Source organism: Lipotes vexillifer, unplaced genomic scaffold (genome assembly GCF_000442215.2).
Source record: "Lipotes vexillifer unplaced genomic scaffold, Lipotes_vexillifer_v1.1 scaffold174, whole genome shotgun sequence".
In the NCBI taxonomy this organism is placed as follows: Eukaryota; Metazoa; Chordata; class Mammalia; order Artiodactyla; family Lipotidae; genus Lipotes; species Lipotes vexillifer.
The window spans coordinates 445,995-464,860 of NW_006785255.1; the positions used below are offsets into that span (position 1 = coordinate 445,995).

General features: G+C 35.8%; 1 protein-coding gene across 1 annotated transcript in view; it reads left to right on the plus strand.

The window, feature by feature from the left end:
• Positions 1–18,866, plus strand: part of NECAB1 (N-terminal EF-hand calcium binding protein 1) — a 285,391-nt gene that overhangs the window by 198,475 nt on the left and 68,050 nt on the right. The window contains exon 5 of the mRNA XM_007457341.1: positions 9,056–9,192. Coding sequence (XP_007457403.1) covers positions 9,056–9,192 — 137 coding nt within the window. The remainder of the gene's footprint in view (positions 1–9,055; positions 9,193–18,866) is intronic.

The following is an 18,866-nucleotide window of genomic DNA, read 5'->3' on the forward strand; positions in this document are numbered from 1 at the left end:
AATTTCAAGAGTTCACAGGGGCTCATTGTTCCAACCTCTTTAGACTTTACTAAGACTTTTATGCTCACCTACTTTGGAATAAAGATCCTCCCATGTTTAGCTGTTCTCAAGCTATACAATTATGCTTTCTTGTGAACATTTGTTGGCTATTTTGGAGTTCTCTTGTCTTCAGGTCTGTCACATATCCCATTGCTTCCCTTTGTTTCTTCCTATACATCCAGCCAGTAATAACATGCAATGCAGACCTTCTGGCTATAAGTGATTTTGTCCTTAACCACTTGTAACTTGTGGTTCATGATGATACCTTAAACTCTAGTTTCGTTGTTATTTGTTGGCTATGGAGTTTTGTTGTTGTTGTTATCTATTTGCACTATTGGTTTTTATGTGAGAATTCCTGGAGTTTCAAAAACAATGCCACCAACATGGACATCTTCCCCAAATCCTCCTACTATTATTTTTCTGGTTTCTATGTTCCTATGAAGCAGAATAAAGAAATGAGCCCAGATGAATATAACCACACTCATAATGACTTGAGGAGAAGGGAAGAAATCTTAGCCAATATACATAAAAAGATCTGGGAGAGAAAAGAAAAAGAGGGAGTAAAATCACATTAGAGACTGAGAACGAATTTTGAACAGATTCTGGGAAATGAAATGGTCTGGAAGAGGATATGGTTGACAGAATTCAGAGTAGATAAAAGAGATAATGCAAGAAGTGTTGTTTAGATTTATAAATTGGATCTCATATGCTATCCTTGATGAGAAACAAGTCAAAGACAGAAACACTTTTAAATTAATTTTGCAGTTGAACTATACATTTGTAACTCCTCAAAGACCAAATTTCATGGGCCACAGCTTCAATGTTCAATGTGGTAACAAATATGCATGTAAAAATTATACATTTCTGAAAAATCAAGGTAACAGATGTGCAGTACTAACTATATGTAGAAAGAACTCAGAAAAAATTAATATTTGTAGAAAGCCTGTTACATACCAAACAAACCACATATTTATCCTAGAATAATTGTGAACTGAACTATTATCATACCATTTAAACCCAGGTCTTGTGAATTTTAGGCCAATGATCTGTTCATTACACTTTGTAATATCCTTCCACCAATGGCTTTATAACAATAGTGAATATTCATTTATCAAAAACTACAAGCTAGACATCATACAGTGCACTTTACATGCCATGTATTTTTCATTTACTTCTCACAACAAGCTATGAGATTGATACTGTTCTTATCCTACAGTTAGGAAAATAGGAACTTAGAAGTTTTTTATTTTAATTTTTTTTTTTTAATTTTAAATTTTCCCAAGTTCGCAATGCTGTTAAGTGGTACAAGCACATATTAGAACTTCAGTATAAATATCTTCAGACCAAGTTTCTTTTTATTATTATTTATTTATTTTATTTATTTTTGGCTGCATCAGGTCCTGGTTGTGTCACACGGGCTCTTCATTGTGGCTCATGGGCTTCTCTCTAGTTATGCCGTGAGGATTTTCTCTTCTCTAGTTGTGGCACACAGGCTCCAGGGTGCATGGGCTCTATAGTTTGCAGCATGCAGCCTCACTAGTTGAGGTGCACAAGCTCAGTAGTTGTGGCATGCGGGCTTAGTTGCCCCACGGCAAGTGGGTGTTGAGTTCCCCAACCAGGGATTGAACCTGCGTCCCCTGCATTGTAAGGTGGATTCTTTACCACTGGGCCACCAAGGAAGTCCCCAGACCCAGTTTCTTAACTACCACACTATGTTGTCAGATGCACATGAATGTGATCTGTGTCTTCATCTGTTATTAATCTCCAAGTTTGGGTTAACTCTATATATGTTCCCATCTTCATACCCATGCATATTTTCCTGAAATTCTACTTGTTTGAAGAGGGTTACTTTGAGGTTACTTTGGCATTGTTCTCTGAGCAAAGACATTCAAGGGGCCATATGTTCTTGTTAGGGGCTGCTGGTATGAGACAGAGCAATAGAAGGAGCCAGAGGAAAGAAACCTACATGAAAAAAATCCTTGACAACTCCAGGATGAGCCCTTTATAATGGAGTTTGTCAATTTAAAAGTCTTAAATAATATAACATCTCTACAGTATTTTCTGATTTCAAACTAGAAAATATCTAGTTATGATAGGATTTAGATTTTTTAAAATTTATTGGTTATTTAATAACATTTTGTTACAAAATTAGAGCCTTGTTTCCTCCTTCACTAAACTGCAAAACTATAATTCTCTTAGTACATGGGGATCTGCAGTTTGAAAATATTTTAATCTCTTGCTCTGTCTTCTAAGCTTTCCGAAGACCTATCTGGAATTAACCTCAGTTCATTTTTAAGGCACTTAATTAAGGACCAGTTGTTTTTTTCTTAATTTTATAAGGATTAAACTTGATATGGTGTTCTCCTAGTTTAAAAAGTGTATCATTTAAAATGAAAGAGTACTGCGATTTATGTCTAAGGGTGTTCTGCCCATGTTTTCCTCTAAGAGTTTTATAGTGTCCAATCTTACATTTAGGTCTTTAATCCATTTCGAGTTTATTTTTGTGTATGATGTTAGGGAGTGTTCAAATTTCATCCTTTTACATGTAGCTGTCCAGTTTTCCCAGCACCATTTCTTGAAGAGGCTATCTTTTCTCCATTGTAGAGTCTTGCCTATTTTGTCACAGATTAGGTGACCATAGGTGTGTGGGTTTATCTCTGGACTTTCTATCCTGTTCCATTGATTTATATTTCTTTTCTTTGTGTCAGTACCATAATGTTTTGATGACTGTAGGTTGTAGTACAGTATGAAATCAGGGTGCCTGATTCCTCCAGCTCCATTTTTCTTTCTCAAGATTGCTTTGACTATTCATCATCTTTTGTACAAATTGATGTACAATTTTGTACATCTTCCATACAAACTGTAAAATGTTTTATTCTAATTCTGAGAAAAATGCCATTGGTAATTTGATAGGGATTGCATTGACTCTGTAGATTGCTTTGGGTAGTATAGTCATTTTCACAATATTGATTCTTCCAATCCAAGAACAGGGTATATCTCTCCATCTGTTTGTGTCATCTTTGATATCTTTCATCAGTGTTTTATAGTTTTCTGAGTACAGGTCTTTTGCCTCCTTAGGTAGGTTTATTCCTAGGTATTTTATTCTTTTTGATGGGATGTTAAATGGGATTCCTCTTTCTGATCTTTTGTTGTTAGTATATAGGAATGCAAAGATTTCTGTCTATTAGTTTTGTATCCTGCAACTTTACTGAATTCATTTATGAGCTCTAGTAGTTTTCTGATAACATCTTTAGGGTTTTCTATTTATAGTGTCATGTTATAGGAAACAGTGACAGTTTTACTTCTTCTTTTCCAATTTGGATTCCTTCTATTTCTTTTTCTTCTCTGACTGCCATGGCTAAGACTTCCAAAACTATGTTGAATAATAGCGATGAGAGTGGACATACTTGTCTTGTTCCTGATCTTAGAGGAAATGCTTTCAGGTTCTCACCATTGAGAATGATGTTTGCTGTGGATTTGTCATATATGGCCTTTATTATGTTGAGGTAGGTCCTACCTCCTAGAGTAATGAAAATAAAAACAAAAGTAAACAAATGGGACCTAATTAAACTTAAAAGCTTTTGCACAGCAAAGGACACCATAAACAAGACAAAAAGACAACTCTCAGAATGGGAGAAAATATTTGCAAGTGAAGCAACCAACAAGGGATTAATCTCCAAAATATACAAACAGCTCATGCAGCTCAACATCAAAAAAACAAATAACCCAATCAAAAAATGGGTGGAAGATCTAAATAGATATTTCTCCAAAGAAGACATACAGATGGCTTAAAAGCACATGAAAAGATGTTCAACACACTAATTATTAGAGAAATGCAAATCAAAACTTCAATGAGGTATCACCTCACACCAGTCAATGGCCATCATCAAAAAATCTACGAACAATAAATGCTGGAGAGGTTGTGGAGAAAGGAGAACCTTCTTGCGCTGTTGGTGGAAATGTAAATTGAAAGAGCCACTATGGAGAATAGTCTGGAAGTTCCTTAAAAAACTAAAAATAGAACTACCATGTGATCCAGCAATTCCACTCCTGTGCATATATCCAGAGAAAACCGTAATTCAAAAAGATACATGCACCCCAATGTTCATTGCAGTTATTGACAATAGGTAGGACATGGAAGCAACCTAAATGTCCATTAACAGAGGAATGAATAAAGAAGATGTGGTACATATATACAATGGAATATTATTCAACCATAAAGAAGGAAATAATGTCATTTGCAGCAACATGGATGGACCTAGACATTGTCATACTGAGTGAAGTAAGTCAGACAGAGAAAGACAGATATCATATAATATCACTTATATGTGGAATCTAAAAAAAATGGGTACAAATGAACTTAACTACAAAACAGAAATAGAGTTACATATGTAGAAAATAACCTTATGGTTACCAGGGGGTAAGGTGGGGAGGGATAAATTGGAAGACGGGGGTTGACATATACACACTAATATAAAATAGATAACAAATAAAGACCTACTGTATAGCACAGGGAACTCTACTCAGTACTGTGTAATAGGCTATATGGCATATATATATATATATATATATATATATGTATAACTGATTCACTTTGCTGCACACCTGAAACTAACACAACATTTTAAATCAACTCTACCCCCATAAAATTTTTTTAAATAAAAATAATAAGATGAAAGCCTAAGAATGTTTAAAGAAATAGGACATAGAGAATAGTGTTAGCCAGTTAGTATTTACAAAGTAACAGTTTGGGGGTAAGTAGGAAAAGAGAAAAAAACAGCATTATTTTTGTAAAAGTAAATTTTTTCCTGTTATAGAAGCTGGCACAGATGTCTCACACAACAGGTAGAGCAGCAGGAGCTTAGATTAAAAGGCAGTCAGAAGCAGTACCCCCTGTGATTGTGTCTGATTTCATAAACAAGAAGACACTAAGACAGACGGGTTGTCACTGACTTGATTAATTTTCAAGTAGGACAAATACAAACAGGGAAGACTATGCTCTAATTTTCATAATTAACTGAGATGATTCATAGTGAGTTAATGGCTAAGATTTCCACTCTTCCATCACCCAGATGGAAAAGAGCTTGATTTTCAAAGTACCATGCTTCTAATGCTAAGGATTTTACTTGAATGACTCCTAGCCTTGTTCCAGCTCCACACAAAGTAAATATGTGGATTGAAATATTTACATTCTGACTTTCCAAAGGCACAAATGAAAATATTAATGCTACTTTATTAACAATTTCCACTTGATTATCACTTGAACAATTATCAGTGAATTCAGTGAACATTATTGGAATCTGAGAAACATACTCTAAACCTTCATTTGCCTATATCCTTTTTAATAGACATGGAAGAATAACCTGTGTTTGGAAAAAGAGGCAGAATTTGAATATCAGGTACCATCTGTATATATATTTTTTACTGCTTTATTAGTTCTTTCTACTAATCTCTCAGATTCCAGGTTTTGCCCAAAGGAATATGTGCCTTAAGCCAATATATCAGTCTTCTGGGAATTCAGTATGCAAAGATCCCTTTCTGTACCTTCTCAGCCAACACATTTGCTGAGAATAAAAAGGGCAAGGCTTTGACATTTCCCAGCTAGTTATCTATTTAATTTTCCATCTGCTTCTTTTGCCACTGCCTTCCAAAGGAACATCTGCTGCATATCTGAGGGAAGGAAAGGAAGATTGGATCTAAGCCACCTAGGTCTACAGTCCTAAACCTTGGGATCCAGATTAAGGGAAGGGAAGAAGATGGACAAATGGTCTAGAAAATGAAATGAGGACAATCTGTTAAAAATAAAGCTGTATTTCTCTTTATTCTAGAGCCCACATGACTGGACAAGCTGCACAGCAGCATCTACCACCAGCAAGGGCTAGATGTAGGGGAAGGCATCTGGTAATTGGGGAGAGGCAAAAGGAGTTTCCAGAACTCAGACACTCCCTCTGGTGCCTGAATCTCCATGTGATTCCCTGTACCTCACGTAGTCTTTAAGCATTTAAGGATCAGCTGCTGTGAGCCAGGCTTTGTTCTGGGTATTCTGGAGGCAGAGATGATCAAGACATGTTAGTAAACAACATATTACAATATAAAATGATAAAATTATACCCTATGTAAGGAAACATTGTTACAAGAGCACACAGAGTGAAAGGATGTGTGCCTAATCCTGTGAAAAGAAATAATGGTTCAAGGGGAGGAAAGGCAATACACAGATGATACCATGAGCTGAGTTTGGAATGATAAATATTATAAAACAAGCTCTTTTTTCTCCTTATCATCAAAGGCAGCACATAACAGCAAATCTTCATAATTGACTCAAAAACCTAATCCCCCAAAGCCTTAAACCCACCCACCACTCCTCTCAATGTCAAGGTATCAACATTTCTGTCAAATGTACCATTTGGGTTGTGCCATCTATTAATGTTATCTGGAGAGTTACTAATGAGGATAACAAATTCTCAAGGTAAGATGCAAGTCTCAGCATAACAATTTCTTAATTTGCTATGATAGAAAATGACAGAGTAGCCAGTTGACTGATTTTATCTGTCCTCAAAACTCTAACATCACCACAGTCTTTATATGTAAGACCGAAATAGCAAACACAATCAATTCTCAGTTAGCTTATCTGCAAACATTCAAGTGTTGGATGAATATTTGCTCTGGGCACCATGGGGCATACAGAAGAGTAGACCTTTGTGTCTCTGAAGCTAAAATCTAATCTCAGTGACCAGTGTTTAAATTGGATAACCCAAAAAGCAAAATCTCCTTTCTATAGATAGTTCTCACATGACAAATATTTAACATTTAAATGAGAAAAGAATAAGGCCAATGTAGTGCTGCATAGCTCAATAAATGTTCCTTCACTTTTACCTGCTGTCCTCAAATAAGTACAATATCATTTGCTTTAGATTAGTGTAGTGTATACTGAGGTGCAAATACAATTGGTATTATCTCTGACTACACAATTACATCTTCTCATCGTCTTAATACATTTTATTTAAAAAATATGCTTTAGCAAAATGGAATAACTGTGGGGAATGGATCAAATACAATTTTTTCCTGTCATCATGTTTCCTTTTCATCTCAAAGGAAAGCTTTACTCAATTTAAAAAAAACACATTGAGAAATAATTTTTGAAATTTTATTGCTGCTGAGTGGCAAGCTATTTGATCAAATTAAATATTTTGTATATTTTTTATCTTGAATTAACTCACCAAAAATCCTAATGGCTATTATGGCATGTAATGTTTCATTTTATGGTTAGTTTGTTAAGTGGAGTTTAAAGACATTAAAATTTTTAATTTTTAAATAAGATATGGTGATAAGAAAATCTCCTGTGCTGTTCAGCTGCAAAAAAAATGAACTTAGAAAAGAGATTGATGATCAAAACCTTTTATGATTTCAAATTAGGCAAGAAATGAAGTTTTCTACAACATTAGGTTGTTCCATTAACGGAAGAAAAATAACAAAGTAACTTGTATCAGGAGTCCAGAAGCTCAATATTTCCTAATTTAGAATTGATAGAAGTACAGAATATTTTTGAGTTGGAATGTATGCCAGAGTGTTTAGTCTGATTTGTAAGTGAGAAAGCTGAGACCTAGAGAGATTAATTAAATCTTGTTTGCTTGGGTTTGCAACCATGCCCCAAGATTCCCCAGCATGCTGTATTTCCTAGCATTATCTTGTCACCATCATTCCTTTCAGTTTTGTATTTTGAATCATGAAATAATCATGTTGTTTAGGAATGAAGCCAAATAAATCCTTTCCTTGGCTGCACTTTTGTCTATTGTTCCCACCTGAGACTCTAGGAAATCAGGTTTAGCTGGCTGGTCCCATGACCTGAAAAAGTGGTTCTGTCACCATTTCATTCCATGCCAACCTGATTTTATTTTCTGCATTGGTTCTCTCTAAGACTTTAGAAAGCAAGAGTGGGCTTCCCTGGTGGCTCAGTGGTTAAGAATCCACCTTCCAATGCAGGGGACACGGGTTCGAGCCCTGGTCTGGGAAGATCCCACATGCCGCGGAGCAATTAAGACCATGCACCACAACTACTGAGCATGTGCTCTAGAGCCTGCAAGCCACAACTACTGAGCCCATGTGCCACAACTACTGAAGCCCACGTGCCTACAGCCCATACTCCACAATAAGAGAAGCCACCACAATGAGAAGCCCATGCACCACAATGAAGAGTAGACCCCGCTCACCACAACTAGAGAAGGCCCGTGTGCATTAAAAAGACCCAACACAGCCAAAAATAAATAAATTAAATAAATAAATTTATAAAATAAAAAAGAAGAAGACAATAGCAACAAGTAGCACCATCCACAATCCTCCTGTATACCTAGACTAAGTTTGGCAGGTATAGTGATTATGTTTCTGATGATCTCTGTGTAGACTTGGGGTTGTTTGAGTGAAGGTGCTTTTGTGGCTGAGGTGTTGTACTAGAAGTTAGATGCAGCTGAGCTTCGGGTAAATTTCGTGAAGGAGGGACGTAAGCAATTTTAGTAACGTGTTTAAATATTCCAAGCCTAACATTTTCTGAATTTTGAAATAACAACACATAAGTTCCTTTGGCTTCAGTGTAATACAGATCAAGCATAATAAATACATCAAGAGGGAATTAAGCCAATTGTCAACATGTGAGTACATTTAGTTGGTAAGAGAAAAAAAAAACACCCAGAATTAGTCACAATCCAAACTTTTCTCCAGGTAATTTTCTTCCTTTTCTACATATGTCTATTCCATAATTTGACTGTTTTTTGTCGTTTATTCTAATCTTGAAGCAGGTGCAATGGGATATGAGATATTCAAGTCATTTCTGCAGCTCTCTTATTCAACTTCTGGTGGGTAGATAGAATTCTGCCCCAGCCTCCAGGACCCAACATGTTTTCTCTCTTCTTTGTCTATTTTTCTCAAGGATTAATCTGAGATTGATGGGTACATGGGGAAAAAAAACACTCCTGGTTATTTTTTCATACCATATTTCTAATTGCATTTGTTTTGTCATCCTTAGGATTACCAAGAGGCTTCCAATTTGAAACAATTTGTAACTCGATTTTTATTGAAAGAGACTTTGAATCAACTGCAGTCTCTCCAGAACTCTCTGGAATGTGCCATGGAAATTACTGAGGAGCAAACTCGTCAAGAAAGGCAAGTTAAATGCTTTCATATGATGTCTCTTTAGTGACTCCATGTTTATGAAAGACCAGTTGAAGGGCATCATACTTAAACTAGTGAAAACTAAAAATGAGAATGAATAGATTTAAATGGAATGGCAGAGACCTCCAATGGATACTCGCCTTATATTTGCCTCTAGAAAAGGCCATTCTCCTTTTTCTTTTACTATCCATCATTTATTCAACAAATTTTAATTGAGAATTTAATAGATGGAGAAGACTTTACAATTCACTGTGATAATGTAAAGATACATTTTACAAAGTCCCAATTCTTAAGGAGGCTAAAGTCTATTACATAAATAAAATATGAACACTAAAACTATAATGCAAGGTACAAGTGATAAATACCACAGAGAAGGGGAAATATATTGCCAAGAGATTTCAGAAGAGTAAAAGATTTAATATAGATAGACATGAAAGACAGTTTCATGGAGTTTCCTGATGACATTTGAGCTAATCTTCTTAATGAGTATACTTGAAAATACGGAAATGATGGAGAAAAATCTTACAGGCTCAATGAATCTAGATATAGCAGGAGACTTGAGAATTCAATAAGCCTAATTATTTAAGGAAATAGAGAAAAGTTAATGATGGGAAAAACTTTCAAAATTCAATGCCACTAATTGAGAAGATAAGTAGTGATAATATAGTAGTTGTATAAATAATGGCATTAATGCTAAAGATAAACTTGAATTAGAAATGTGTAAAGCAGACATCCGAATAATTCCAAACAACAGTTGGTAATTTCTTGAGTTATAATTTTTACCTTGCAAGCCAGAGAAGAGCTTAGCAAAACTCTTGCTTATGCAACAAATTTTTGCATGTGCAATGGCTTATCTAACTTCTGCATTTTAAATTATAGAGAACCACACAGTAAGTTTTTTGAACAGGCTGATAAGAGACTGTTCAGTAGGCCAATTTTTTAAGACAAATTAATGGGTACATAATTATTAGGATATATCATAAAAACAGTGGAATTTTCAATTTTATGTTTATAATGTCAAAATGAGTGAGCACCACCAAATTCTAGCAAAAAAGCCTGTAATCTCAGATCTAATGAGCTTGTGCAGCTGATGAACATTGATATGCACTCTCCAATGGATCTGCATGGCATTTCACTTATAAACTTAGTATTTTCTTCACTGTATTGGATGATTCCATATCAAACGGCAAAGTGTAACAATTAGCTTTAGAGAAGCAACAACCCATCTCCTCAGGTTTGAACAGAGGATAACTGAATGTCTTGAAGCACAATGAAATTGATTTCATGTTCCTGATGAGAAAATGAGGCCTGATTTGTTGTCTTTTGTTCAGGTTTTCTTGATGTAAAATGGATTGTCCATTTTTAGACTCAATCATTTGCCACCTGAGAAGAGGCCTGAAAAAGGATTCTGTTCCCTTTCTTCACCTGCACTTTGGTTTTTATTTTCTATAGTCACCTTGTACAAACTTGCATTCTACATTCACACCATAGAGTGAATGCATAATGAACAACTATTCCTTGTGTTAGGCCACAGGCTAGCCTTGAACTCCTGCTACTGCTGCCAACAGCTGCACTGCAGCTGTGTTTAATGAGAAGGAGCATAAGAGTTTAAGGAAATTAGAAGACACTAGAGAATTAATGAATCTTTTATTTCTAGGTTTCTAGCTCAAAAACAGCTTAGAAGAATGGGAAATATTACAGATCTAATATCAGTTTGGGGGAGTGCTATTGAATAGAATTTGGCTAAGTCACCCAGAGATGCCCAAATCTCACCATAAATCCACGATACTCTTCCCAGGGAGGTTTCTAGAAAAAAAAATACACAAACAAGAAAACAGAAAACAAAGTTCCACTATGGGTTTGTGTCCATGATATCCAACGTGAAGTCTCTGGTTACTCTGACTGAAACATGTTTGTGTCCATAATATCCAATGTGAAGTCTCTGATTACTCTGACTGAAGCATGCGAGTTAGGCCCAAGCATACAGGGACTATATCTCTGTTCCCAAGGCTATATCCTCCTATCAGCTAGCCACCAGAAACCAAAGTGAAGAGAGCCCCAGGGGCCTCATCATTGGAAAAAAGACAGAGAGAAGAAATATGGCTGCCCTTTTTCCTATGATATCAAATAAGAAACCAGTGAAGGAGCCTCATAGGGAGATAAGACTTGAATTGGATCTTTTGGGTAGATTTAATGGCAGAATGATATCTCCCTGAAGGGAGGGGTGTCCTCATCTACCCTATATTACCCATATTCTTTCATCTGGCTAACTCATCCTCCTAGTTTGTTTGGTCTCTGTTTGGACAGAACTTTCTCTAGGAAGCTTTCACTGCTCTCAAAACAGAATTTTATACCTACCTCCCACTCCACTACTCCCTTTAGTACCCTCTACTTATATCTACTTACAATCTCAGTTCCTTAATTATCTCCCCCATTAGACTTTGAGTTTCTAGATGGCAGGGACTTTTCCTTGTTTCCCTATACCTGGCACAGCTACATGTTAAATATATAAAACTGAATAAATCTAAGGGGATTCCAGGTAAAGGGAGCCATATAGAAGAGCAGTGGATACGGACCTGGGACAGTTTAAAGACCAACTTACCTCGAATCTAGGGTCAGGATAGGTCTTCAAAGCTAAACAGATGCATTTAGACTTCATATGATCAGAGATTATCACTGGTGGTTGTAAATAAAGGAGAAATATAATAAAAATGAAGTTTAAGGGAAATAGTCTCACAGTAGTATGTAGTAAAGATTTGGGGGAGAAGAGAAGAAGCTCAGAGAGGAGAGGTCAAATAAGTATATCCAAAAATTCATTAGTGTTTTTATACCATAAAGGAAGATTCCATGATGCTCTGTGCAGTCAAAAGTTGCAACCCACAAATATCTTTAAAAATTCCACATTTGTAATAATTTGCTTCCTCTCAGCATCAATATTACTTTGGGGCTTAATACTTGTGAAACCTAAGGATACAGTGACTTGCTGAAATATAGAAAAAATTGAGAAGTCATCTATTCTAGCTATCAACCCCAAGGAGGAATCACACAATATCATTCATCCTGCAGTAATGAGTTAGACATGCTGTGTTGAGCAAAATGTCTGTGTGTATTCATGTGAAAATGGCAATTCAGAAAGAAGAGATGCATACAGCTGGAATGCCACAGAAGTGGGATTTTTCAGATGGCACTCTACAACACTCTTTATATCTGCCCTGGCAAGCTGGCTAAATGGAAGCCACTTTAATCCCATGTCTTTGAAAGTACCTAATAGATGACAAGAATTATCATTACTTTATACTAAAGTTTTCCTCTAGAGGACCCTTGTCTTCTTATATAAACCTTTCTTCCTCAAACAAACTAGGTTTCTAGGAACACAGTTTAATTATATGTGAATTTCTTTTTTATAACGAAATCTGCAAGTTTGTTCTATTTTCCAAAGTTCTTTATTCAGAAAGACAACTAATTCCTTCTGGCTTGGAAGTTATTTTTCTCCTTTTCATGGCTGTTTATTACAGAAGTAAGGGAAGGCTTTAATTTCACATATAGGTGATTATAAAGTTCAGACAACTTAAATTCCCTTATCTTGAACATAAAGAAGGAATGCTCTAAATCACTTCCTCCTATGTAGTAAAGATTTGGGAGAGAGGAGAAGTTACTAGAAAGTTGATTTTTTTTTTTTAATATGCCATAGGAAAATCTAGAGGGAAGTGTAGTTAGATTGGAGAGTAAGCATAGAATATTATTGCTCCCTCCCTAAACCCTTCAAAAATGGCATTAAGAGTGTCTGGATAAAAAGGAGTCATAAACCCACAAAGATAAGAAAGATAGAAGAAAAAATGATATAGAAGCTTGGAACATGAAAAGAAGGTGAATCTAGCGGTAACTGATTTAGAAGATCTGAGAAAGCTGAAACATAAGCAGGTAGTGTAAGAAGCCAAGATGCAATCCAACTGGTATCACAAAACCTCAGAAAGCCTCAAGAATTAGCTTCACCATGTGCAACTGATAGTGGGGATGAAAGTGAGGTTGACATATTGTTGAAACCTCCACCCAAAGCTTTATATTGACTGCCTCTCCCCAACCCTTGAGGAAGCCTAGAGGTATACTCTCTGGAGTACGTGAACAGATTTACACTGGCACAACTGGGTGTCAGAGCACAATTCTAAAAAATGAGGCATTAAGTGAAAGTCTCCATACTGAACAGTGAGATTTGAAACCCCCTCAGAATCCTATGTTCCCAGAGGACTGGCAGTTGGGCTTATTATCTCCAGTTGGGACCTCCTTCTTTTAGCGATCTCATCAGTCTTAGAGAAAATACTTAAAAGCACTGGGAGTCAGTGTCCTCCAATGAACAGGCCAAGCCAGGCCATCCTACAATGGAGGCTGCAAGTTAGCAGTCCCCAACATACACATACAGATTCCAATCATTCCTGTGGTTCCTTCCTCTGAGATAAGCAGGGACAACCAAGAGAACAAGTCAAATACAAGAAGCAAAACTTGAAACAGAAATATCCAGGGAGCAGAAAACTTCAAAAAGTAAATCATCAATACCCTCAAAAATCAGAGAAGATATTGCAGTTATGAATTAAGGGCAGGATGTTATTTAAAAAAAAGAATATTGAAAGCACAGAAAACAGTTCTTGGAAATTCTGATTGTAGAAACGACAACCTATGAGGAAGATTTGGAGATAAAAGTGTGATGACATTTTCTAGAAATAGAACACAGGAGAGATATTATCAAAGAAATAATTTTCAGAACAAGGACATGAGTTTCCAGGTTGATAGAACAGACTAAAAGCCATTATAATGAATAATAAAAGTCACACGCCAAGGCATACCATTATGAAATTTCAGAATACTGGAGATGAAGAGAAGTGTCTAAAAACTCCCAGAGAGAAAAACCCAAATGATAAAGAAAACACTATATTTTTCAATAATGAGACTGGAAGCTAAAATTCAATCAAGCAACTTCTTCAAAATCTGAATGGAAAAGATTTGCAACCTAAAATTCTTTACTCCATAAAACCACTAATAATGCTGGAGGAAAAATTAAAGTATTTTTATACATGCAGTGTCTCAAGAATTTTGCCTCTTATGGTATTCCGTTTCTTATGAAGCAATTAGAGGCATTTTCTCTCCAAAACAAAGGAATAAAGTAAGAGAAAAATGAAATCCAGTTTAAAAAAAAAGAAAGATAAAGGTAGAGGTGGGGTGGGGAGGGAGAATCCAAAATAGGAGAGAGGCTAAAGCAATCTTCCGCAGCTGATAAATTAGCATTAAATTTTAGGTGGGGGGGGGTTGCATATAACAGAGGGCAAAAAGTGGCTTAATCATATAAGAGCTTATTATTTCTTGCTAAAGAGCCTGGTGGTGGGCAGTCTAAGGCAAGTATGGCAGCTCTACAATTTATCATAGATTTCCTGTCTTTTTCACATCTTCGTACACGACTTTCATTTGCAAGTTTGCCTCATGCCAAAGCTGGTTGTTGGAATTCCAGATACCATGTTCATATTCCAACCAGGAAAGAAGTATAAGGAAAGAATAGGCAGCCTCTCAGCTCAATTCTTCCTTTTAAATAGCCTTCCTGGAAGTTCCTTACATTTCCATGTATATATCTTTGGCCTGAGCTTTTCATATAGGGAATTTGATACCTAAAGCCTAAAACTGAAAAGGAAAGAGATAGCAAAAAGTTCACCACAATAAGTCTAGTTACCATCTGTCACCATATTAAGTTATTACAACATTATTGAATATATTCCCATGCTGTACATTTCATCCCTGTGACTCATTTATTTTGTAACTGGAAATTAGTAATTCTTAATCTCCCTCACCTATTTCACTCTTCCCATCTCCCCTCCCCTCTGGCAACCACCAGTTTGTTCTCAGTAACTATGAGTCTTATTCTGTTTTGTTATGATTGTTCATTTTGTTTTTGAGATTGCATGTATAAGTGAAATCATATGGTCTATCTTTCTCTGACATACTTCACTTAGCATAATTCTTTTTTGATGACTGAGGAATATTCCATTGTGTGTGTATGTGAATATATATATATATATATAAACACACACAAATATATATACATATGTATGTATATAATACACATATATCATATATGTAAATAGACACACACAGACACAAACATACACACACACATATCCATTTATCTACTGATGGACACTTAGGTTGCTTCCATATCATGGCTATTGTAAAAAAAAATACTGTAATGAACACAGGGGTGTGTATATCTTGTCAACATTTTAAAAATTAATTATTTAGGGCCTCCCTGGTGGCACAGTGGTTGGGAGTCCGCCTGCCGATGCAGGGGATACGGGTTCGTGCCCCGGTCTGGGAGGATCCCACATGCCGTGGAGCGGCTGGGCCCGTGGGCCATGGGCGCTGAGCTTGCGCGTCCGGCAACGGGAGAGGCCACGACGGTGAGAGGCCCACATATCGCAAAAAAAAAAAAAAAAAAAAATTAATTATTTATATTTTATTTTTGGCTGTGTTGTGTCTTCGTTGAGGTGAGTGGGGGCTACTCTTCATTGTGGTGCATGGGCTTCTCATTGCAGTGGCTTCTCTTGTTGTGGAGCATGGGATCCAGGCATGCAGGCTTCAGTAGTTGTGGCTCATGGGCTCAGTAGTTGTGGCTCACAGGCTCTGGAGAGCAGGCTCAGTAGTTGTGGTGCATGGGCTTAGTTGCTCCATGGCTTGTGGGATCTTCCCGGACCAGGGCTCAAACCCACGTCCCCTGCATTGGCAGGCAGATTCTTAACCACTGTGCCACCAGGGAAGTTCCTCTTCTCAACTTTTCAAATTATAGTTTTTTTTTCCTTTGGAAAAACATTCAGATGTGGAATCGATAGATCATATGTAGTTCTATTTTTAATTTTTTGAGGAGCATCTATAATGTGTTCCATAGTGTCTGTACCAATTTGCATTCCCACCAGCAGTGCACGAGGTCCCCCTTTTCTCCACAACATTACTAACAATTGTTTTTTCTTGCCCTTTTGATAACAGCCATTCTGAAGTGTGGGAGGTGATATCTCATTGTGATTTTGATTTTCATTTCCCTGATGATTAGTGATGTTGAGCATCTTTTCACATGTCTGCTGGCCATTGCTATATCTGCTTTCAAAAAATGTCTGTTCAGGTCCTCCACGCATTTTTATTGACTTGTTTGTTTTTCTGATGTTGAGGAGTTGTACGAGTTATTTGTGTATTTTGGATATTAACCCCTTATTAGTTATATCATTTTCAAATATCTTCTCCCATTCAGTAGGCTGCATTTTCATTTTGTTGATAGTTTCCTTCACTGCACAAGTTATTTAGTTTGATGCAGTCCCATTTGTTTATTTTTCATTTTGTTTCCCTTGCTGAGGATACAGGTATGAAAAATATTGCTAAGACTGATGTCAAAGAACTTACTGCCTATGTTTTCTTCTAGGAGTTTTATAGTTTCAGGTCTTGCATTTAAGTCCTTAAACGATTTTGATTTTTCTTTATTTTTCTTTTTGGTATATGGTGTTATAAAGTAATCCAGTTTGATTCTTTTGCATGTAGCTGTTTCCCCAACATTTATTGAAGAAGCTGTCTTTTCCCCCATTGTATATTCTTGCCTCCTTTGTCTTAGGTTAATTAATCATGTAAGGGTGAGTTTATTTCTACCTCTCTATTCTGCTCCATTGATCTAGCTGTCTGTTTTTGTGCCAGTACAATATTGTTTTGATTACCATAGCTTTGTAGTACATTTTGAATTCAGAGAGCATGACACCTCCAACTTTGTTCTTCTTTCTCAAGATCGTTTAGGTTATTCGGGTTCTTTTGTGTTTAAATACAAATTTTAGAATTATTTATTTTAGTTCTGAGAAAAATACCATTTTTATTTTGATAGAGATTGCACTTAGTCTTTATATTTCCTTGGGTAATATGGTCATTGTAACAATATTAATTCTTCCAATCATTGAGCACAGTATATCTTTTCATTTGTGTTATCTTCAGTTCATCAATATCGTGCATTTTTCTGACTGTAGTACTTTTACCTCTTTGGTTAGATTTATTCCTAGAAATTTTAATCTTTTTGGTATAATTGTAATAAATGGGCTTGTTTTCTATATTTCACTTTCTGATAGTTTGTTGTTAGTATATAGAAACATTGTCAGTGTGTAGATTTCTGTATATTATTTTTTTTTATCCTGCAAATTTACTAAGTTCATTTATTAGTTCTAGTAGGTTTTCTGGTGGCATCTTTAGGATTTTCTATATATAGTATCATGTCATCTTCAGTGAAAGTTTTCCTTTTTCCTTTACAATTTGGATTCCCTTTTTGTCTGATTGCTTTGGCTAGGATTTCCAATACTATATTGAATAGAAGTCGTGAGAGTGGGCATCCTTGTCTTGCTCTTGATCTTAGAGGAAATACTCTCAGCTTTTCACCATTAAGTATGATGTTAGCTGTGGGTTGTCATATATGGCCTTATTTTGTTGAGGAATATTCCCTTTATACCCACTTTCTGGAGAGTTTTTATCGTAAATGGTTGTCGAATTTTGTTAAAAGACTTTTCTACATCTATGAGATAATTAAATGAATTTTATTCTTCAAGTTCTTAATGTAGTGTATCATATAGATTGTTTTGATATTGAATTATCCTTACATACCTGGGATAAATACCACTTGATCATGGTGTATAAGTCTTTTGTTGAATTTAGTTTGCTAATACATTGTGAAGGATTTTTGCATCTATGTTCGTCAGTGATATTGGCCTGTAATTTTCTTTTTTCAAGGTGTCTTTGGCTGGTTTTGGTATCATGGTTATGCTGGCTTCATAGAATGAGTTCCGAAGCTTAACTTCCTCTGCAAATCTTTAGAATAGTTTGAGAAGGATTGGTGTTGATTCTTCTTTAAGTGTTTGCTAGAATTCATCTGTGAAGCCATGTGGTCCTAGACTTTTGTTATTTGGGAGGTTTTTTTTTCTTTTTTTTGACTGCTGATTTAATTTTATTACTGGTAATTGGTCTGTTTTTATTTTCTATTTTTTCCTGATTCATACTTGGGAGATTGTATGTTTCTAGGAATTTGTCCATTTCCTTTAGGTTTCCCAATTGTTGGCAAGTATTTGTTCTAGTAATCTCTTAATGGTCCTTTGTATTTCAGTGATGTCGGTTGTAGCTTCCCCCCTTTTTTTTTCTTCTGATTTTATTGGTTTTATTGATTTGGGCCCTTCCTTTTTTTCTTGATGAGTCTGGATTAAGGTTTATCAATTTTATTTATCTTTTCAAAGAACCAGCTCTTACACGTTCCCTAGTATTATTGTATTACTGTCAATTTCTCCCTTTATGTTTGTTAATATCTGCTGTATTTATTTAATTGCTCCTATGTTGGGTGTGTATACATTTACATTTGCTATATCTTCTTATTTAATTGATTATTTTATCATTATGTAATGTCCTTCTTTGTCTCTTTTTTACAATCTTTGTTTAAAGTCTATTTTGTCTGATGTAAGTACTGCTAACCCAACTATCTTTTCATTTCTATTTGCATGGAATACTTTTTCCATCCCTTCACTTTCAGCATCTGTATCTTTAGATATGAAGTGAGTCTCTTGTAGACAGCATATACAGGTCTTGTTTTTTTTTTAATCCATTAAGCCACTCTCTGTGTTTTC